Consider the following 22,024-nt stretch of genomic DNA (forward strand, 5'->3'; position numbering starts at 1 on the left):
TTTTTTTTTTTTTTTTTTATGTTTTGGTTTTTTGGCCGCGAGGCATGTGGGATCTTAGCTCCCCGACGAGGGATGGAACCCACACCCCCTGCACTGGAAGGTGAAGTCCCAACCACTGGACCGCCAGGGAAGTCACCCGTCTTTGGCATCTTCATGGCTTTCAAGTCAACTGGTTGGGGTTGACTCTGAGGCTTGAGACCTAGGCTTGTGTCCGTATTTATAGTAAACCGTTTTGGGCTTAGCTGCAAGCCAAGTACTCTCTGTCCCTCCCCCAGCGCCCCTTCCCACCAGCATTCCTGGTCTGTGGCTAGAACCTGGTTGAGTTGATGGTCGGTAGGAGGGCCCGAAGCTTCTCGGCCAGGATCAGCACATGTATGAAAGATGCAGGGTTTGGGGAACTACTCCACAGGGTCTTAGGTGCAGGAAGCAGGAGGACTCTGACGCTCCAGTGCTCTCTGCAGGAAGGGGCAGTGGGCTGGTTCTTCTGTAGTGGATTTTGTGTCGGCTGCTCCCTCAGCCAGTAACACCGCCACACAGAAGGTCTGCTGCCTCTGACTCATTCCTTCTTGTTAAGCATTTTCTTGCCCCCAGGTTTAAGTTTTTAAAATACAAATGCTTTTGTGCCAGCTAAAAATGAATCCCCCTCCCCAGTCCTAAGTGTGAGTGATTTTTATCGGATGGCTCATCTTTCCTGGGAGGATCCTGCCCAGCTGAGTGCTTTGGACCCCTGGGGAGGGGTGTGGGGGGCGGGGGAAGCCAGGGGAGCAATGGGTTGGATGTCACTGGAGTTCCTGGTGGGTGAAAGGAAGACCCAAGTGAAGCTATCACAGTGCAACTGGCCCTTAGGTGCTGAGATTGAGTAGTTGCTTCATGGATATGATAAATCTCCGCAGTTTCCTGGACATGTTCTTGGGGGTGGAGACTGTGTCTTATACTTTTGTCTTTATGAGTAGGGAAGCACATATATCTCCTTTGGAAAGCCAACCCTGCCTCTGACTAGCTCTTTAACCTCGGGCAGGTCTCTTAATCTCCCTGGGCCTCAGTTTCCTCATCTTTATTATTATTATTTTTTTAATGTTGTACAGCTTTATTTAAATATAGATTTTTTTTTCACATTTCCTCATCTTTAAAGAGATTGGGCGTTATCATCTCTGCAATATGGTGCAGCTCTGATTTCTGTATCAGTGACATGGGAAACAAACTTGCTTCTGTTTCCTCCTCTCAATGTAAAGGCCCTCATCTAGGCCCAGCATTAGGTCCAACTTCTCCTCAGAACTCCCAGAACACCTTGATCCCTTCTCTTAAGGTTCCCATCATTTATAGAAAATATGAGGAGATCCACATTCAAAGAGCACTCTGCCAGCAGGCAGGGGAGTTTTGTGTTTCAGGACAGTAGGCTCTGGGCCAAGTCCTTACCCTAAGGACATTGCCTCGGTTTCCCCACCTGTAAGATGTGGAAATGGTGCCTCCCTGTTAGGAGGCCTGTGTGACAGTGCATGTACAGGGCTCAGCACAGTACCTGGCGTGGGGTAAGGGCTCAGGAAGCATGAGTTACCCTTGTTCTTTTCACTCACACAAGTTTGGCGTCTCTGACTAGCCTTGGAGAGCTGGGTGCCAAAAACGCAATACATTTATCAGTGCCATCTAAATGGTATACTGTAGTTCAGAGAAAATAAGCAATTGCCTTGAAAAATTATAAAGGAATAAAACACTGAAGATTTTGAGCCCCCAAATATTTTATTTTCAAACTTAGTTTTAAGGTGAAATTTCAGTTAGTCAGTATTTCATAATGTTAATGCTCCTCTTTTCCTAGGGATTCCTTGCCACTGGTGAAATTGATCCCTTAAATAGAAGATTTTCCACTTCCGTCAAACCTGATGTCGTAGTACAAGGTTTGTGAGCATGTTTACTATTCATATTTAACTCTGTAAAACCAATGTTATTTTTAAAGCGAAGTGTTCCTATGTAATTTTTAAAAACTCTGCATCTGTATATATTTTAGCATATATTAGTTCTGTGAAATATGTTCTGTAACTCAGCTGCTTCCGATCACAAAGTTACTTTCTACAAAGCAATTGTTTCTTGAATCTAAACCTTGATTGCAACTGGGGCACAAGTGATTCATTGAGCATCATTTTTCATAACTGCTATTCTTTAAAAAGTAGAACGTGACCTTGTTGAAAACTCAAAACCCAAATGAGGGTTCACTCGTTCCTCCCTTGGAGGTCTGACTTCTTTCCAGAGCTGCAGGCCCACATTTTCACCTCCCTCCACCCATCTCCCCTCCTCTCCAGCCGGCAACTCTTCCGCAGAAGTGCAAGGCCAGCCTGGGCTATTGCTGCGGCACTGGCTCTGACTAGCCATGTGACTTCACCTCTGTGTGCCTCGGGCTCTCATGACCGGTGCTCTCTCACAGGGTGGTCTTGAGAGGAATTGAGATCCACAGGGAGAGCCCTCAGTGCAGGGCCAGGCCTCGAATGCTCCCTGCTGGCCGATTCCTCTCCCTACTTCCCCTCCTAGGAATGACTCCCCAGGAGCTCACAAACCTCATAGAGTGACTTATATACCAGCTAAGTATCATAGCGTGTCATGACTATGCCTTGTGTCCTCTAGAGGACACTGTACATTTCTTAAGGACAAGGGCCTTATCATTTTTGTAGCTTCTATGTTGATTGATACGCACTCAATACATTAAAAACAATTATTGAGCAAATGAAGGGCAACCCTCTCTGTGGCCACGGATGCATTTGGCTGTGCCTGTCTGTGATACAGCAGAGGTCGTGCAGGTCATCACCCAGTCGATACTGTGCCCCAGGCCCACCGAGAGACGCACCCAGCCATCACAACATTTCGATCAGGTAGAAAGTGTGCCGATCATGATTATCATCCCCCTCTTACACATGAGGCTAAGGGGTTAACTTACTCAGGGACCCACGGCTGACAGCTGGAGGTGCAAACCCAGCTCTGACATCCAGGTGGCGTGATCCAGCCTGACCCCACAGTCTCTGCCCGTCACCAGAGCACATGCTGCTAAGTGATCCCTTAAGTCCACAAGGCCGCTCTTGCAATTGCAGGCTGGGGTGCATCGATGGATTCTGATCACCATTTTTTTTTTTTTTTTTTTAATGCAATAGAAGAAAACAGAGTAGAATATATCAGAGGCTGTGGTCTGGAGTAAGGAGAAGTGCAGTTTCAGAAACTTCTCTGCGTGCAGCTCTCTCAGATCTCCAGGCTCACAGGTCTTGGTCAAGCCACTCGTCTGAAAGAGTCACTTCTACAGAGTGACCATCTTGTGGCTCTGATACGTGGAGATCTCTGCACGGTGTCGTAAGCTTCCAAAGAGACGGATGTTAAGGGAAGCTGCTTGCCCAGTCCTGCACGGCTGATGTTCCCATGCTGGGGCCTGGGGGGTTAGCTTCCAGTCCCTGCTCAGCTACAGCTGGCCAGTCGAGCAGCAAGGCTTCCCCTCAGGGCCTTGCTGTGAAGCTCAGATGAGATCATGAATATTAAAATACTTTGAAACAGCATCATGTGCTATGTAAATATAAGGAGGTGACATTCAGGTCCCAGTGGCATTTATATGTATCATACGTTCAGGTGCCACCAGCCTGAGGGTACAGTGGTTGGGCTCAGGGAGCTACCTTAACAGTAACGAAGTCTTTCCTCTGGCCTGAGCACCGCCCCGAGCCCCTCCAGTTCCTGGCAGGCTCAGCTGCAGGTGGACACAGCACCGGCCACTCTCTCTGTGGCCAGAACTCCCTTTCTCCAGTTCCTTCCCCAGGACTCCTTCCTTTTGCCAAAGCACTGTCCCTTCTCTCTTTTTTTTTTTTTGGCGGTACGCGGGCCTCTTACTGTTGTGGCCTCTCCCGTTGCGGAGCACAGGCTCCGGACGCGCAGGCTCAGCAGCCATGGCTCACGGGCCCAGCCGCTCTGTGGCATGTGGGATCTTCCCGGACCGGGGCACGAACCCGTTTCCCCTGCATCGGCAGGCGGACTCTCAACCACTGCGCCACCAGGGAAGCCCTGTCCCTTCTCTTAAAAGCCAGCAGTTCTGGTACAGCAGGTATGGGGGCGGTCTGAGCCCGCCTCCGGCCCCCACATGCCTGCCTGCTAGAGAGCCAGATGCCCAGCCTCACTCACTGGAGATGGGGCTCAGGCCGGCCCACTGGGTACGTGGCCCAGCTCTGGGGTGGCTCTTCCCTACTAGTGGGGGGCCCTGTGCTGTGTTTCCCAGTGGGCCAGGCTGCCCCACTACCACCAGCCCACTGGTAGGCCCACTTTTCCTTCTCTCCAGAGCATAAAACCTCCTCCCCCTCCCCCTCCCTCCCCCTCGGTCAGAGCATCCCCTGCTGCACACACCACTATATTGCTCTTTTGTCTTTGAGAGCAGAGGCACAGACTTCTTCTGGTATCCCCTTTGCAAAGCTGTTTCCACTCCTGACCCCATGTGAAAAGAACACAAGACAGGTTTTGAATAAATGCAGACCCACAGGGAGGCAAGACATCATTTGAGATGGGTAATTCAGCTTGGGACCTGTTGAAGACCATTTCTAGAAGTCCCAGACTGTCTTGCACATTGAGGGCACTTGATAAACATGCACTGTGGGTGTTGAGGGGAGGCAAGGCCAGAGCGAACCAGGAAGAACAACAGGACAAGCGCTCTCCCTTTCAAAACCACCCAGCGCGTGGAGAGCATGCTGTCACAGGCCAGAGAGGAGAGGAGACAGCAGCACACATCCGTGTGCGGGGACGAGGGCCACCGTGTAATGCAGGTGCTGTGTTCTTGTTCACAGTGACTGTTCTGGCAGAAAACAAGCACATTAAGGAGCTGCTGAGGAAACATGGGGTGAGCATGCAGAGTATTGCAGACATTCATCCAGTCCGAGTCCAGCCAGGCCGGATTCTTAGTCACATATATGCCAAGCTTGGTAGGTTTGGGGAAATAGCAGGGCATTTTTGGCGAGGGGGCATATCGGTTCTAGGTTTGGGGTCTGGGGGAGACTGTGATATGTGTAAATTCAAAGGAATTGGGCAAAGCACTAAAGTAGGTGGTTTGACAGCTTCCACGTGAAGAGGAATGGCCACCAAGCACATTCCTCTCATGCCTGTTCAGGAGCTGTCACCGCAGGTGGCAGTGTGATTCATCAGATCTGTTGTAAAATCAGGAGCCACCTTTGAAAATTCACAGTTGGACAGTCATTTGTGTCTTGGTCATGTTTCTAAATTTTATCTGTGGTCTAAGAAAATGCTCATTTACCCATTAAAATTGGAGATGGGTTCTCTTTACTTTTTCTAAAATCTGACTTTGTTTAGGATCATGGTTCAATACTAAATAAATAAAAAGTGAACATTAATAAAGTCCTTTTAATAATTTTATTCCATATAGATGTTGTACCGGGTGCTGTTCTTCTGTATGCATGAAAAGAAGGGGGTGGGATTTGTTTTTAATTCATCCTTGTCCCAAAGAAGGATAACAGTATTAGAAAAACCAAACCCCCAAGTGAGTTGTTTAACATATAAATAAGCCCAGTCTTAGCCAGAATCACTTGGATTAGATGTCACTGTATTTGCTGTAGCGCGAATTTCTCTTTTATTTTCTAAATAGGGCGGAATAAGAATATGAAATTGAGTGGGCGACCATATCGGCACATTGGAGTCCTTGGAACATCTAAATTATATGTGATTAGGAACCAAATCTTCACTTTCACACCCCAGGTGAGAAGAGCAGGCCAGTAACAAACCAACAAGCATCTGTTTATTAAGCTGTCTTTTCTGTCTGGAGAGGTACTTTGAATGTGGCAGAATGTGCATGTGTGTGTTCAAACAGAGACATAAGATGACACCCAGTACCTAATACAGTTCTTTACTTGTGGTAGGTGCTCAATAAATGCGGCTTGAATCGAAATGAGCGTGCCATCGCTTCCAGTATGAAATTCATACCACTTTACAAATTCGCTAGTGACATGCCACTTGACTCGCAGCCCTTGTGCCCTAATTGCAATAGTCCTTAACCCTTGCTTAGGCTGTTAGCAGGTCCTCTGTCAGCAGGATCCCACATGGGAAGTCTGATTTTTCAGGTCTCAACCCCCTTGACAGGATCCTGAATATACCGATTATGGAACTTTTCTTCAGAGTTTTTGTTTCCAAAGGAAACTAGTCCTGTGGAATGCAAACGAAGCGTTTTTCATCCATTTGGGCAGCTAGAAAGGCCAACTGAGGGATCACTTTGTCAACATGGGGCATAGCCCCCCAGCTGCCTAGGGACATAGTTGGGCTGTAGGGTCATGGGTCAGTAGCCTCAAGTTGCTCTTTTTCACCCAGCCTGTGCTGCTTGCTTAAATCTTGTGAGTTATTTCCCTTCGTAACAAATTTGAGACCAGAACTGAGCGTGCACTGGTCCAGAGGCCAGGACGATAGTGATTTTCATCAACATCAGGCAACAGTGCCTTTAGTTCACATTAACCAGGCCATGAATCAGGTAAACACAGTCTGCACGTCTCACCTGCTCTCAGTGGCCCCACTAGGAAAACATCACCGAGCCCAGCAGCCCTGGACAGTGTAGGAATTAAGGAGTTATTGATTTACTTTCAGGGACAGCAGTATTGGGGCAGGTCCTTAAATCCCCATCCAAGGAGCTGTAAATAGATCTAGTTGTGCAACTTTCCCTTCTGCGCTAGCACTAACGTAGCCCTGGCTCCTGGGCAGGCGACAGATCGATTTGTCTGATTGCGAGGAGAGCCCCATTATGGGGGCGGATTACAGCCAGGGTTGAGCCTCTTCTCTGGAAACAAAATGCAAGGATTAGTGCTGCCGTGAATGACAGCTGGGGTTATGTCGAGGGAAATGAAGGACAGCCTTGAACCTGGCCTGTTCTGACTTGCAGTTCACTGACCAGCATCACTTCTACCTGGCCCTGGACAATGAGATGATCGTGGAGATGCTGAGGATCGAGCTAGCCTACCTGTGCACCTGCTGGCGGATGACGGGCAGACCCACGCTCACCTTCCCTATCACCCATACCATGCTCAGTAACTCCATGAACTTGATCTGCTTGACTTATGCCCCACTGGTGGTTTGGACCCTTTTCAAAATGTTTAAAATGAGTCCCATGGACAGAGCTAAGTACTGAAGGGGGTTCTTAGCAGTTAGGTTTCTTAGGTCGGGAATCTTCTGTGCCATACATATTTTAATTAGATTTTGTTGCTGAAACATTTCAGTGCATAACCAAACAAAGTATTCCCAGATTAAGTAAACTAATTGGTCTTTTTTTTTTTTTTTTTTTTTTTAAGCAAACGATGGCTCAGATATTCATTCTGCTGTTCTTTCTACAATTCGAAAACTAGAGGATGGATATTTTGGAGGAGCTAGGTAATTTGTGATTTTTTTTAAAAAGCAAAAGTAACACTGACCTTTCTTAAAGTCTTCTGCTGCCCTTCTCCCATTTTTCGTATCACTTGCTGAACATAGAAGCGTGGAGCATTAGAGTAAAAAGGGAGTTAAAACATCTAATCCAGTCACCCGTGTGAAACTGGAATCATCTCTAAGCATCAGTTGGTGGGTGTTTGTGAAGCTTTTATGGACGCCAGGAGGCCTGGGACATAGAGAGATGAACATATCAAGTCTCTCTGAAGTGGCACTCTCGGAATGCATGTATGGAATGCTGTGTCTGTTTCTACTAAAAGGCGTGCTAGAAAACACCCACTGCCTAGGATCTGGCAGGTGCTGCTCAATAATCAAATCACTCCTTGAATTGACTTGAGTGTGCTAATGCCTTAAGAATAATTCACAGAACTTTACAAATTCCTTCGTGGCCCTCAGAGCAGAGCACCTGAATGGGCCTCCCTAGACCACGGTCCCCTCATCCTCTGTGGAACGACGCCCATTCCGGTTTGCAGGCCCACAGTCCAACCGGTGCTCCCAGCTATTACAGTTAAGCACCTTGAGGGATGGGGGCTCACCTCCCATGGAAACCCCTTTTGTTTTTGTACCCCATGACTGTCACAAGGCAGAGGATTTCTCAGTAGCATCTATGCCCTGATCTCTGTGAATCTCCTGGAATATTCCAGAAGGGCCCCAGGATAACCTCACCATGCAGGTGGCCTGAGTAATGTGTGGCCTTTCCCGAGCTTGGGGAGGCTGCCGTTTGGGTCCTGATGGAGTGCCAGTTGCTAAAAGTGTTTGGGAGTTGAAGTCAGCCCTTCTTGTCACATCCTCCCACACCAGGGACCCTGCTGCCACAGTAATTTTTTTTAATTATAAACTACACATAAAAATTGCCATCTTAACCATTTTAAAGTGTACAGTTCAGTAGCGTTAAGTATATTCACATAGTTTGCAACCAATCTCTAGAACTCTTTTCATCTTGTAAAACTGAAACTCCCCCAACCCCTGCCCCTGGCAACTACAGTCTACTTTCTGTCTCTAGGTGTCTCATCTAAGTGGACTTATCCAGTACTTGTTTTTTTTTTTTGTGACTGGCTTATTTCACTTAGGCTGATGTCCTCAGGGTTGAGTCACTGGATTTCTAAGCACTGGGTTTGGCACCTCTGCTCACCAAGCTCGCTGCGGGTTTTGCTGTAGACTCGAAGTGGCCCTCACTCCAAGCTTCTCCTGGCCTCTCTCATGAGTGTCAGCGAGGCCATCCCCAGCATTCTGCTATCCAGCTCCCAGGGCTGGCGCCATAACTGCAGTTGGCATCTGCTTTCGTACATTTCATATCCAGCTTGGATAAGTTACCACCTGGCATGTGGTGTCATAACCGAGAGACAATACCATACGCCCATAATTAACTGTTTTCCAAAATGAATTCTTTAACTGAAATCTAATCATTGTCAAAAGGATACCGTGTGCAGTTAATTGAGCACTTGCAGTGTGTTCTTTGTGGCTTTGCACCTGTTGTCGCATGTTGTCTTCACTTTGTCGTGTAGGCTGTATTCCTATTTTATGGGCAAGGATCTGTAGGCTCAGAGAGCCAGGGGCACAAGATGAGTAGGTGCAGAAGCTCTGTGTGAATCTAGAAACGGGGCTCTAACCCCATACGGAGCTGGATGAGGGCTTACAGGAATCAGGAGGGCCTCCTGGTTACAGAGTATGGCAAACAATTCAGAGAACCATGGAAAGAAACAGGAATGCTGTAGCAGAACCCCATACTGCCAAACCCAGCTCCCAGTTTTCGGTGGAACTTTTCCCAGCCTGATAATAGGGCCACTCTGGGCCACTGTCTCTATCCGGGGATGGCCCGGCCATCACATTCTTTCTAGAGAGAACTTTGGCTCTGAGACGTGCCTCTCCCAACATTTCCCCCCACCCTCCCCCGGGCCTTGTGTGGCTGAGTGATAGGGACTCATAAAAGGTAGCACGAGGGCACCCAAAGAATCGTTGCTTGTGGTTTTGTCGTGGTTCAGTTGTTTTAGGGCAAAAAATACCCAAGGGTTGGTTCTGGTTAAAAGTGGTTCGCTCAGTATGTTTTGTAAAACTTTGGTTGGTTCAATAAAATAGATTTCTGTTTGTGTTGGGTTTGGGAATAAGAAATCAGCATGATGCATTTTGGCTTTTAATATGCTGTGTGCTTCCACTTCATACTTGCTATTGAATTTTCATTTTAATTTCTTGGCTGACTACTTGTATGGGGCAATCTGCAGAGTGACGTGTTTACTGATTCTGGCAGAAGTGCCACCCGGTTATTGAAAAGTCTCTCGATGATTCATGGTGGAATTTTGTCCACATCCACCTATATTTCTAACATAGTGTTTCCTTGGCAGAGTAAAATTAGGGAGTCTTTCGGAATTTCTCACCACCTCTTTCTACACGTATCTGACCTTCCTGGATCCAGACTGTGATGAGAAGTTGTTTGACGATACCAGTGAAGGGAGCTTCAGTCCTGATAGTGATTCAGATTTGGGAGGATATTTCGAAGACACCTATAATCAAGGTACGGCTTGGAATGCCTTTGCAGGTGGTCCCTGAATTTATTTAAACCTTGGCATTGTGATAAAATTGCCCTAAAACTCAAGCACAGAAAATGATTTGTAATTAACATGACAAAAAAAGTCTTTGGAAACTTTCACGTATTAAAATGAATAAAATGCCACTTTAATAAACCTAAACTGTAAAAGTGGGGCTTTTTTAAACCTAGAGGGACAAAGAGTTTCAGGAATGTGGACTTTTCACAAAATATAAAGAAAGAAACACACTGCTTGAATTTTCAAAGAAATGGTAGAATGATCTTGGTTTGACTGGATATAAGTGATGAAATCCTTTGTATATAACATTTCTCAAACTGAGGAAGGTTTTGGGTTGAAGTGACCTGTTTTTCACTTTTAGATAGTACTTGGGATTGTGGCTGGGGATTCCATAATGCTTAGCTCACTCGACAAATTAAAACCAAAAGATCAGATGTTGGCTGCTGGCCCTCTCATTGTCTACATATTCAGCTCATCTTGGGATGATGTGATGTAAACACTATTTGGACCTGTATTTTCTTTTTCTAGGATGAAGTTTTTCCAAACAGTAACTTTATGAATACATGCATTATCTATGTAAATCTCTTTACTTTGTAGGGGTAGAGTGGAGGTCAAATATCTATATCAAAATGTTGTCTTTCACTAAATCTACTCAGCACTTCATGCTACACGTAATCACTGTTATGCATTTAGGTTATTTCTGCAGCTTGTTTTCATTGGCTCTTTTTCTTACCTGTGTAATTATAGAAAGCCAGGATGAACTTGACCAGTATATCAACCACCTCCTGCAAAGCACATCCTCGAAGTGCTATCTGCCACCTCTTTGTAAGAAGACAGAGGACAGCCATGTTTTCAGTGCCATCTACTCCACTCAGGATATACTTTCCGTGATGGCAAAAGCAAAGGGTTTGGAAATTCCATGTACATTATTAACTCTTTTCTGCCTGTTAAAATAACTTCTTTTATCAAAGTAATGCATGAGCATAAAGTAAAAGTCAAAGAATCCTAAACGACAACAAAATGCAGTTGTTTCCTGCCTCACCTCTCCCCTCCTCACTGCCCCCAGTCCTTCTACTTAGAGGCAACCACTTTCAACTCTTAGTTGTTTCTTCTGGTATTTACATATTTCTAAATAATGTGTCTGTAGTGCTCTTTTTGATGCGTCGATTTTATTCAGTATCTGTTGACTTTTTCTTGTGCAGGTGAGGAATTCAGCTGTGTTAAATCACCACTCCTCTGCTTCACTTCCCCTAACCTATCCATGCAGTTGTATTAAGGTTTAGTTAAATCAGTATTCACTATTTCTGTCATTGTATGTATGCAAATATTATTCCCAACTCAGTATAATAATATACTACGTTATCATTTTTCCTTTTCGTTTTTTCTAAAGTTAACAGTTGCCCTATCTTTTAGTTTGCTTCGCTTCCTTTCTGCACCTTCCAGAGGCCTCGCAATACAAATTTCCACAAGGTAGATCATATGTATGAATCTCACAGTTCCACTGCTTTTCTTAGAGTCCAAAAGTTTCCTCCCATCTGGCTGATTGCACTCTAAGCCTCTTGCGTACCTGGCATCCTGGGTCTTTTCTTTACTATTATCCTTGGAATCTCCTTTGCTTGTCTCTTCAATTGGGTTCCCTGTTTCTTGATTCTGGCATGTTCCCCTTTCTCAGTTTATTCCTTTGGTGGAATACATTCTAGAACAGTTTCAGTAGGTTTTAAGAAATGGTGCAATGGAAGAGGGCACAGTAATGACAGCCCTTAACTTGCTTGTTTCTGGAGTTCACTGCCCCTTTTGGCCTGGTTACCCTCCACGTCCAGGATGTAGATTTTATCCTGGGATCTTCCTTCATCATCATCTGGGAGACTTCCTTGTCTCCTTTGTTAGCTCTCCTGTTTTCTGTATCTCAACTTTTCCTCTTTCTTCGCTTACTATCTTATTTTGGTGGAGGACATCCAGTAGTTTCCTAGGAAACAGTTCATGGTGGGTAAAATTGTTGAGACCTTTCAAGTCTGAAAATATCTACAAATTCTCCATTTGAGAGTTAGGCTGGGTATAGCATTCTAGATTGAAAATAAATTTTCCTTAAGAATTTTGAAAGCATCTCTTCATTATCTTCTAGCTATCAGTGTTGCTACTGAGAAATCTGAACCCATCCTGATTTTTTTTGTGTGTGTGTGGTACGCGGGCCTCACTGTTGTGGCCTCTCCCGCTGCGGAGCACAGGCTCAGGACGTGCAGGCTCAGCAGCCACGGCTCACGGGCCCAGCCGCTCCGCGGCATGTGGGATCTTCCCGGGCCGGGGCACGAACCCGTGTCCCCTACATCGGCAGGCGGACTCTCAACCACTGCGCCACCAGGGAAGCCCCATTCTGATTTTTGATCCTTGAAATATAAACTGTTATTCTCTTTCCAAGTTTTTGGGATTTTCTCTCCTCTTGGGTTCTGAAATTTCAGTGATGTGCTTTGTTCTGGGTTTATTTTCATCCACTGTGTTGGCTACTCAGTGGGCCTTCTCTATCTGGAAACTTATGTTTTTTAGTCCTGTAAAGTTTTTCTGAAAAATTCCTTGACTCATTTCCTTCCCTACATTTTCTCTGTCCTCTCTTTCTGGTACTTTATGATTCCAATGTTGACCTCCTGAAGAAGTCTTTGTCATTTCTCTCCCGTCTTCCATTTCTCTGTCTTTTGATCTGTTCTGAGGGCAATTGCTTCAACTTTTTGTTCCACCTGCTCAGTTGAGTTTTTCTACTTTTGCTGTCATGTTTTAAATCTTTGGTCTCTGAATTGTATCTGTTCTTGTTTCATGAATGCAATATAATTCTTAATACTCTGAGAATTAATGGCAGGGCTTTTTGTTTTTGTTTTTACATTTTCTTCTCCCTAAATGGTTTCCATTTCCCCCAAGTCAATTTTTCCTGTTTGTATTGGTTTCTGTCTTCCAGAGTAGAGTCTTTCCTCCAGTGCTGGGTGTTCCTTGGTTAACTGCTCGTGCATATAAGAATCTCCAAGCCTATACCCGTAAATGGGGCCTGTTGGGTTTATGGGTGAAGGTGAGGCAGATTTCCCAGAGATGTTCTGCAATCTCCTTTGCAATCTCCTTTCTAACCTGTAAGGGTCTGATTGCGTCGAGCTATACAGTCATTTATTCCCCCAAGGAATGTACCCACACCTTCAGACATGTGGGTCAGCATTCCCTCCAGAGACACACATACCCCCCCTTTTTTACCCTCTTCAGAGAGACCTTCTAGTCTTCTGTCAGGGTGAGCAAGGCAGTTGCCAAGCTGTGTGGAGTTGCAGAAGGCATCTAGGGAGCTCACTGCCTCTCACACACCTTCTCCTCCATCTTCCTTCGTATGGTTACCCTCTCTGGACCCCCAAGTTCTAGAGGTCCATGGTGCAGCAAGCTCCTCAGACTTCTGAGGATTCTCTGTTATAAATCTGACTGGTTCTTGGTTTTACCCACTGCAGTCTTGGGTTTGGTTGCCTTGTGTCCACTAAATGTTTTCACCCTTCAGCTTTCCCACTTCCAAAATGTTACTATGGTCTTCTCTCCTGCTTCCCTATTCTTTAGGATTTGCCTTTTTTTAAATTATTTTTTGTAGTGTTAGTGGGGGTTTAAGAGAAAGTAAAACTTATGTTTAATCCACTAGTGTTACCTGAAGGTCTATAAATGCCTTTTATTTATTTATTTTTAAATTTATTTATTTTTTATTTTTGGCTGTGTTGGGTCTTCGTTGCTGCGTACGTGCTTTCTCTAGTTGCGGCGAGCAGGGACTACTCTTCATTGCGGTGCGTGAGCTTCTCATTGTGGTGGCTTCTCTTGTTGCAGAGCATGGGCTCTAGGCACATGGGCTTCAGTAGTTGTAGCACGCAGGCTCAGTAGTTGTGGCTCGTGGGCTGTAGAGCGCAGGCTCAGTAGTTGTGGCACATGGGCTTAGCTGCTCTGCGGCATGTGGAATCTTCCCGGACCAGGGCTTGAACCCATGTCCCCTGCATTGGCAGGTGGATTCTTAACCACTGCACCACCAGGGAAGCCCTATAAATGCCTTTTAAATATACCTCATCTTTACCTGGAAAGCTTCCTGTTTTCCCAAGGTGATACAACATACCCTGGCAGACAGAGATGGCTTAATGAATAAATACTGATAACATCTAAAGGTGGTTAAAAGGGGAATTCCCCGATGGTCCTGTCGTTAGGACTCGGTGCTTTCACTGCTGGGGCCCAGGTTCAGTCCCTGGTCAGGGAACTAATAAGATCCTGCAAGCTGCACAGCGCAGCCCCCAAAATTAATTAATTAATTAATTAGGTGGTTAAAAAAACAGAAGCACTAACACCCAGCAGTGGCAAAGTGAAACACACAATGGACAGGAAGCTGGTACACCTTGATTATGAGAAGGCCAGTGACCTTGGACAAATGACAAGGTCATTGGACAAACCTTGGACAAACCCTGGACAAACCCTCTCTGGTTCTCAGTTTCCACATCTGAAAGAAAAAGAAGTTGGACTCAATCATTTCTAAGGCTCCTTCCAGTCCTAGATGCTATGTAGTTTTCCCTGAATTCTAAGAGAGAAAAGTGGAATTCAGCTCCTTAAAGCAAGATCAGTGTGTGTCCTGCTCACTTCTTATTTCCAGAGTTAGCACATGATGTGGCCACATGAAAAATTCTTTTCGAAATCAGTGAAACTAAGTAAGTAATCATTTCTTATTTGGTTTGTACTGAATAGGGAGTAGCCACTGTACCTCTTAAAAGAAGTATTTTATCCTTCCTCCTGCTCCGAAGAGCTTTCTCTTTATTCGTTTGTTTTCTAGTTGTTCCCATGGCTTTGCCAACTAAAGTTCTAAGTGCCCACCGTAAATCGCTGAATCTTGTTGATTCTCCTCAGCCACTCCTAAAAAAGGTAAAGTATTTAGAATCACTTTTTCAAAAAGTGTAATGTTCTTTGGTGCTGGTGTAGCCCCAAGAACTCTTTTAAATTGTTGAGCTCAAAAGAGCACATTTCTTGGTATCCAGAACTTTCAGGATCAGAAGTTCTGGGTTTTGATGTGTACCCACTCACTTAGTTGTCTGGCTTCTGGTTTGTGTCAGTATGCACACTGAATTTGATGCAAACCTTTATATTTTGCGTGTAGGAGATGGCTACTGACGTTCTGTCTACTCATCAGAATCTGTGTCACATTAAAGGAAATGAGCTAGCTCACTACCAGCCCCGTCCTAGCTGTGCCAGCCAGCCAAAGCCGGGCTACTTGTGGAGCAGGGCACAAAACCAGAAAAAGATTCCTCTGGAGAATAAAATCCCAGGGTGTTCCCCACTAGTTCCCATAATTTTGTTATTTTATCCAAAGTTCGCTTTGATCTTATCAGAAAGATTCAGTGTCTGTTGGAGACTATTTTAACCTAACCACAGTTTTAGGTTGTTTAAAACATTTTTTGCGTGTGTGTTTTGCCTTCAAAAAACATTTTATTGAAGTTTAACATATATAGAGAAAAGTATATAAAATATAAGTATAGAGCTGAATGAATTATCACTGAGCCAATAGACCCATGTGCGTAACAAGCGCCCTTTGTGTCCCTCCCGGTCGCTTCCTCCCCCTCCACTCAAAAGGTAACTGCTAGCATGAATTCTAACACCAGGGGTTGGTTTTGCCTTTTTTGACCTTTACATAAATAAAATTTACACATATTTTAACCTGTTCAGTTCAGTCTCATGCAAACATCCACTAACGCAATGATTCACCGATCAGAAGTATAAACAAAAAGCCCCAAAAGATACAATGAAAACCTGAAACATAGCACAGCAGCAGAGTTCCAAGACCAGGTTGGTGTGTCACTTTCTGATCTTCTGGAAGTTCGCATGCTCAGCCCCCCTCCCCTGCTCTTTGGCTTTTGTATGGACAGGCCCCCAAAGATGACTTCCAGTTTCCCAGAGATGACCACGGCAACATAGACTGTGAGAAGCTGGCTGAGCAGCTGAAAGACTGTTCGAACCTACAGGACCAAGCGGACATTCTGTACATTCTGTATGTAATAAAGTAAGTGGGTAGTCTTCACTAGGTTGAGCTTTCTCTATTCTCCTTGCTCTTTGTCCTAGGCTTCTTGGCCTTCCGGCAAGCCACATCATGGTCATAGTCACCCAAGCTACCCAGACTCACCGTGAACAGACTCCCATCCCCTTCTCTACCTACTAGTGTTGCCGTCCCAAGATGAGAAGGCTGGGTGAGGCCAGGATCTCACCATTTCCTGATGTTAGGCTTCTGTTTCAAATAGACAGAAGACGACGCAGCCCTCTCGGTGACACTCAAAGGCACTGGGAAGCCCCCAAGCACTTGGCAGAATGCGTGGAGATTCATTCCCCTCCCTGCCAAGTGAGCTCTATTGCAAGAGAATCTGGCCTTGAAACGTTCTGGGTCACACTTCTGGGGTTTTCCATGTCTTGACAGGGGTCCCAGCTGGGACACAAATCTCTCTGGACAGCACGGGGTCACTGTTCACAACCTCCTCAGCGAGCTCTATGGAAAAGCCGGCTTGAACCAGGAGTGGGGTCTGATCCGCTACATCTCTGGCCTACTCAAGAAGAAAGTGGAAGTCCTGGCTGAGGTCAGAACAACCATGCACGTGAAGGGTGTCTCTCTGTCTTCTCTAGCCCGGTGCCGTCTTCCTATTATGAAAGCTGGAGGCAAGCACCTCCATTTGTAAAGGAAACGCGTTGTTTAATATACAGACGGAGCTGGTCCTTCTGTCCTGACCTCCCACTGCTCTCGGAAGACAGGCAGAGGAAATTGAAATTCAAGTTGATTAGTTTTGTTACTTCTTAGCTGCAGAAAAGGGTTTACCGAGAAATAAAATGAAAATGCTCTGTGGCCCGGCACCCTCTTAAACAGAGCTCTCTTATTTCTGCACATCTGTAATACAATCATCATCAGTATTTTAACCCCAAGGCCCTGCAAAAGCCAGAATTGCTTTCTATGACATTCAGGTTCTTTTTTTTCCCATTCATTCATTCATTCATTCATTCATTTATTTATTTTATGGCTGCATTGGGTCTTCATTGCTGCACATGGGCTCTCTCCAGTTGCGGCGAGCGGGGGCTACTCTTCATTGTGGTGTGCAGGCTTCTCATTGCGGTGGCTTCTCTTGTTGCAGAGCATGGGCTCTAGGCACGCAGGCTTCAGTAGTTGTGGCATGTGGGCTCAGTAGTTGTGGCTCTCGAGCTCTACGGCGCAGGCTCAGTAGTTGTGGCGCATGGGCTTAGTTGCTCCGTGGCATGTGGGATCTTCCCGGCCCAGGGCTCGAACCCGTGTCCCCTGCATTGGCAGGCAGATTCTTAATCACTGTGCCACCAGGGAAGTCCTCAAGTTCACTGTTTTAGTAAGGTGATGGTATTTATTATATGTGAATAATGGGGAAACGGGCAATTTAGGACTATAATATGGTCATTAACTCTTAACATCAGTATTTTAGGACTCACAGCAACTCATCCTCCTTATGGAATATCAGGGAATCCAGTGTGTTTGCTACAGGGGGTGAGCATAAAATACTCACTAATAGGCCCTGCAGAGCCAGGCCTGGGGCCACATTTTGGGGACCCAAAGATCACGGGGACCCAACTCTGGCTGGGTTGCTCAGTCTGGGTTCTGTGTATGAATTTTCAAATAAATAGCAGCATGGGTCATAAAGTTTGTAAAGGTAAATTTATGATCTTATTGGCAGTGATCCTTCCCCACCGGCTTTGCTAATCTCTCTCCCCCTCACCCTTTTCCTAAATGTGTAGGCCTGCACGGACCTGCTGTCGCACCAGAAGCAGCTCACGGTGGGCCTGCCGCCAGAACCCCGGGAGAAGACCATCTCTGCGTAAGTTTTCAACCTGGGGCCTCAGGTTTGGGGGCGGTACCTGGGGGGAAAACATCAGTGCTGTCCACCATTCAGGAAGAGAGTCTTTTTATAGACACTGTCACTCGAGCGCTTCCAGCAGGAAAATGAGGATATTCCATAGAGGACTAGGAGGCATCTTTCATGGTGTTTGTGTCCTGATGCTCCTTCCTAGGCCTCTTCCCCCCGAGGAGCTCACAGAACTCATCTACGAAGCCAGCGGGCAGGACATCAGCATCGCCGTCCTCACACAGGTCAGCTGGCCACAGAGGGGCAGGGCTATCTCTGGGCAGCAGGGGCTTCTCCGCCACCAGCCAGTCTCTGAAGCCCTGTCTCCACGTATGTCTGTGTCAGGAGATTGTGGTTTACCTGGCAATGTATGTCAGGGCACAGCCCAGCCTCTTCGTGGAGATGCTCAGACTCCGGATTGGACTCATCATTCAGGTGATGGCCACGGAGCTGGCGCGGAGCCTGAACTGTTCAGGTGCGATTCTCACGCGCGGCTCCCACAGCTCCTGCACCCACCCGCCCCTGGGGAGCCCTGCCCAAGTATTCTGGAACCAGGGCTTCTGAGCCTTTGGGTGGGCTCATGGTTTCACCAGATTCTCTCGTTTAGATGTAACTTCCGCCAAACCATCCAGCACAGGGTGTTGAATTTCATAGGTTAGGGAAAATGAGGCACTAGAATCTTCTGCTCTGCTCCTGACATCTGAGTTCCTTACTGTTTCTCCTTGTGGTAAGATGTCACCCCCCATTTCATAAAACCTCTGCTGGGAGAAATCCTACCAATTTAAATATGTAAATCAACTGCAAGATGCATTCCAACATTGGGGGTTATTACAGTGTGAAAAATCATGCGTCTGAGTTAAGAAAATAGACAACTTAAATAGCAGCATTTAGAATCACCAAGGATCAGTACCTTTCAGTCCTGAAGCAGTAGAGAGGCAATCCTGAATAGGGAGACCTCCCACAGTACCCTTTGTCTCCACCACACCCCACGCCCACGCAACTCTACCTTCCCCTGCCACCAGCCCTGTGTCGGGACACTTACACGACGTTTGTTTGTAGGAGAAGAAGCTTCTGAAAGTCTGATGAACCTCAGCCCTTTCGATATGAAAAATCTCCTACACCATATTTTAAGTGGAAAAGAGTTTGGTGTTGAAAGAAGCGGTAAGTAAATGCCCGTCTTACTGAGGGGAGGGGGTCAGAGAGGGCTTGACTGACGTGTCCAGCGTGGCCTGGAACTGCTTCATTTCTGTACAGATCAACATCAGCAATCGCGATTCGGGACATAATGTTTGGGTAGAAGGTTCCTACTTCGCTGAGATGGACAGAGTTCTAGGTTTAAGGTTGTGACTTGTAGGGCTTTGTGACCCCTCGTCGGCTGGCTGGGAGAGCTGCGGTCCCATGTGGGCGTGGTGCACACCCTGGCCTGCGGTCTCCCTCCTTCTGCAGTTGGTCCAGGCACCGTCACTTGTGCACAGGGGTTAGGAGCAGGTGAGGTGACCAAGGTGTCAGCATGCAAGGGCTGTCTTTTCCCAGCACCTGAGGGCCCCACCTTTAGTGTGGGTTGGTTTTCAGTTAGACCCCCTTCACCCTTCATGGGCCCAGATAAAAGCCCTCTGCAGCCTCACAGCACCTTCTTGCTGAGTGAGTTTGCCTCGTCCCCTTCTTGCTCTCTCTCACTTTTTATCTGTACCGGAACCCTGTTTGCAGTGCTAGGAAATATAATCGCCCAAGTCCTGGTGGAATTCTGTTCTCAAATGCTCCCTAATTATAATTGAAGCAATTATCATTTACCCTCCTCATAAAAAGGTGAAATGATTTGCAGACACATCTGTGAATTTATTTCATCAAGCCAAAGAAATGCAGTGTGGGCTGTCATTCTTTTTATTTAATAAGGACATTGGGTACTTCGGATCTTTTCTTTAGAGTGGGCACCAGCAGGCAAACAAAACCGGCGTCGAGCGATCAGGTGTGTTTTGGTGGGTTTTCTCCTTTCCTGAGGAATGGTCACAATCCTTTTCCAAAAGTAATTTTCAGTCTTTCAAATGCACAGTCCTTGAAATGTAAATATATAAGATTAATATTTAATATGTTCTGCTCATCAAAATAATGTATGTGGTTTGACACAGATAATTACTAAAAATTGTTATTAGATACAAAGCTATAGAAGCTTATGAAAGTAGGAACAGAGAGTAATGTCACTTGAAACCATAAATATGTCTAATTGCAAGCAAGGCCAGAAGAGGTCCTGTCTTTTTGCCTACAGCATTATTTGTTAATTGTCCTTTGTAATTGTTCAGTTTTTATAAATCAGGAAACTCAAATAGTCTTAGGATTTTTATTACATCCTGAGATGTCAGAGATGAGTATTTTCAGCTAATGCCCACTCTATACAGGCCCCACTGTAGCTTCCCAGACCCCTTTGGGTTCCGTTTTCCACTCTCCCGGTGTCCCTCCTCCCTCTCTGGCTAATCATCGTGTCTCCTTTGTGGGTCCTCCCTCTGTGCTGTCCTTTGGCTCCTTATTTGTCTCTAGTCCTCTGGGCAGTGCCCTACTCCCATGGCTTCGGGGGTGGGGTGGGTGGGAAGGCAGGGCACGCAGAGGATGCTGCCCGAGGAAGTGACCTTAGAGTCGGGCCTGCAGAAGGAGAGGACGCACCTGGCAGAGGGGAGCAGGCAGGCCAGGAGAGCCGCCTGTGCAATGCCCAGTGCTGAGTGGCTGGCCTGGAGGGGACAGCTAAGAGGGGCGGGTGGGCTCAAGTCGGTAGGGCTTTGTGTGCCCCTGTGAGGCTTTAACCTCAAGAAGGATTCCAGGTGGACAGTGACATGGTCACACGTGCCTTTAAGAATGATCATTGTGAGCACACCGCAGAGAACCGGTTAGTGGGGGCGGGGCAGGGCAGGCAGCAGAGTAGAGCCAGGTGACGGATCCTCCCTGCCCCTTCTGTGTGTCTTCGCCACCTCCAGCCTTTGGTCGGTTTGTTCTCCCAGGACTTCCCTCTCCGGCCCCAAGGCTGGACCTTAATTAGGTGGTCTCAGTTTTCTGCAAGGAAGGGGGTGCATTTGGAGAAGTAAAAAATTATTTTAAAAAACATATCCAAATCATTGAAGGGTTTCCTGGCCACTCAGTGTTTTCTGCATGCTGCTTAAGTGATGTTCACTCTGTCACCCATCCACTCAAACACATATTGAGCCTGTGCTGTGTAGCAGGCGCTGCCCCAGGTGCTGGAAACAGAGTGCTGGCCAGGGCAGACACGGCCACCTCTAATGGGGTGCATGGTCAAGTGGGAGAGAGACACGGATAAAAATAAGCATATGCGGGCTTCCCTGGTGGCGCAGTGGTTAAGAATCCGCCTGCCAGTGCAGGGGACACGGGTTCAATCCCTTGTCCATGAAGATCGCACATGTGGCCCATGTGCCACAACTACTGAGCCTGCGCTCTAGACCCCGTGAGCCACAACTTCTGAAGGCTGCGCGCCTAGAGCCCGTGCTCTGCAACGAGAAGCCACTGCAATGAGAAGCCTGCACACCGCAACGAAGAGTAGCCCCCACTCACCACAACCAGAGAAAAGCCCACGCGCAACAATGAAGACCCAACGCAGCCAAAAACAAAATAAATAAAATAAAATAAAATAATTAATTAATTAAAAAAAATAAGCACATGCATGTATTCCTCTCAGGGTGGACAAAATATCGTTTCTAAGAACCATGTGTGTGTTTCCCCCCCAGTGCGGCCTATCCATTCCTCCACATCCAGCCCTGCCATCTCCATCCATGAGGTGGGACATACTGGAGTCACCAAAACCGAGAGGAGTGGCATCAACAGGCTGAGGAGTGAGATGAAACAGGTAAGAAGAGCTCTCGGCGCCAGGAAAGAAGTGGTCTTCCTATCTGGGCTCAACTCAGAAAGTGATAGAAACCCAAGGCATGCAGGGTACAGCCTGCTTTGTAAAGGATGTGCCATCCCTTCTATCCTGGAATCTGAACACACCCTGTACCCAGACATCCCAGAGCCACTCACGTGCACCCAACACATGCTCGTCCTTAACGTTAAGGTGTTATGCGAGCATTCTGGAAAATACCCTTCCCCGTGTTTGCCTGTTGCCCGAGAACTAGTCATTCAAATGGATCACAGCCATTTAAAAAGTAGAGTCGCGCAAAAGGTAACTGAATCATCTCTCCATCA

General features: G+C 46.5%; 1 protein-coding gene across 1 annotated transcript in view; it reads left to right on the forward strand.

The window, feature by feature from the left end:
- PHKA2 (phosphorylase kinase regulatory subunit alpha 2) overlaps window positions 1-22,024 on the forward strand; it is an 82,129-nt gene that overhangs the window by 53,275 nt on the left and 6,830 nt on the right. Inside the window, exons 13-27 of the mRNA XM_007469325.1 lie at window positions 1,814-1,892; window positions 4,794-4,928; window positions 5,606-5,715; window positions 6,884-7,028; window positions 7,290-7,368; window positions 9,762-9,931; window positions 10,710-10,883; window positions 14,776-14,864; window positions 15,863-15,996; window positions 16,405-16,561; window positions 17,736-17,815; window positions 18,009-18,087; window positions 18,188-18,317; window positions 18,902-19,003; window positions 21,568-21,686. Coding sequence (XP_007469387.1) covers window positions 1,814-1,892; window positions 4,794-4,928; window positions 5,606-5,715; window positions 6,884-7,028; window positions 7,290-7,368; window positions 9,762-9,931; window positions 10,710-10,883; window positions 14,776-14,864; window positions 15,863-15,996; window positions 16,405-16,561; window positions 17,736-17,815; window positions 18,009-18,087; window positions 18,188-18,317; window positions 18,902-19,003; window positions 21,568-21,686 — 1,782 coding nt within the window. The remainder of the gene's footprint in view (window positions 1-1,813; window positions 1,893-4,793; window positions 4,929-5,605; window positions 5,716-6,883; window positions 7,029-7,289; window positions 7,369-9,761; window positions 9,932-10,709; window positions 10,884-14,775; window positions 14,865-15,862; window positions 15,997-16,404; window positions 16,562-17,735; window positions 17,816-18,008; window positions 18,088-18,187; window positions 18,318-18,901; window positions 19,004-21,567; window positions 21,687-22,024) is intronic.

Source organism: Lipotes vexillifer, unplaced genomic scaffold (assembly GCF_000442215.2).
Source record: "Lipotes vexillifer unplaced genomic scaffold, Lipotes_vexillifer_v1.1 scaffold1442, whole genome shotgun sequence".
Taxonomy (NCBI): Eukaryota; Metazoa; Chordata; class Mammalia; order Artiodactyla; family Lipotidae; genus Lipotes; species Lipotes vexillifer.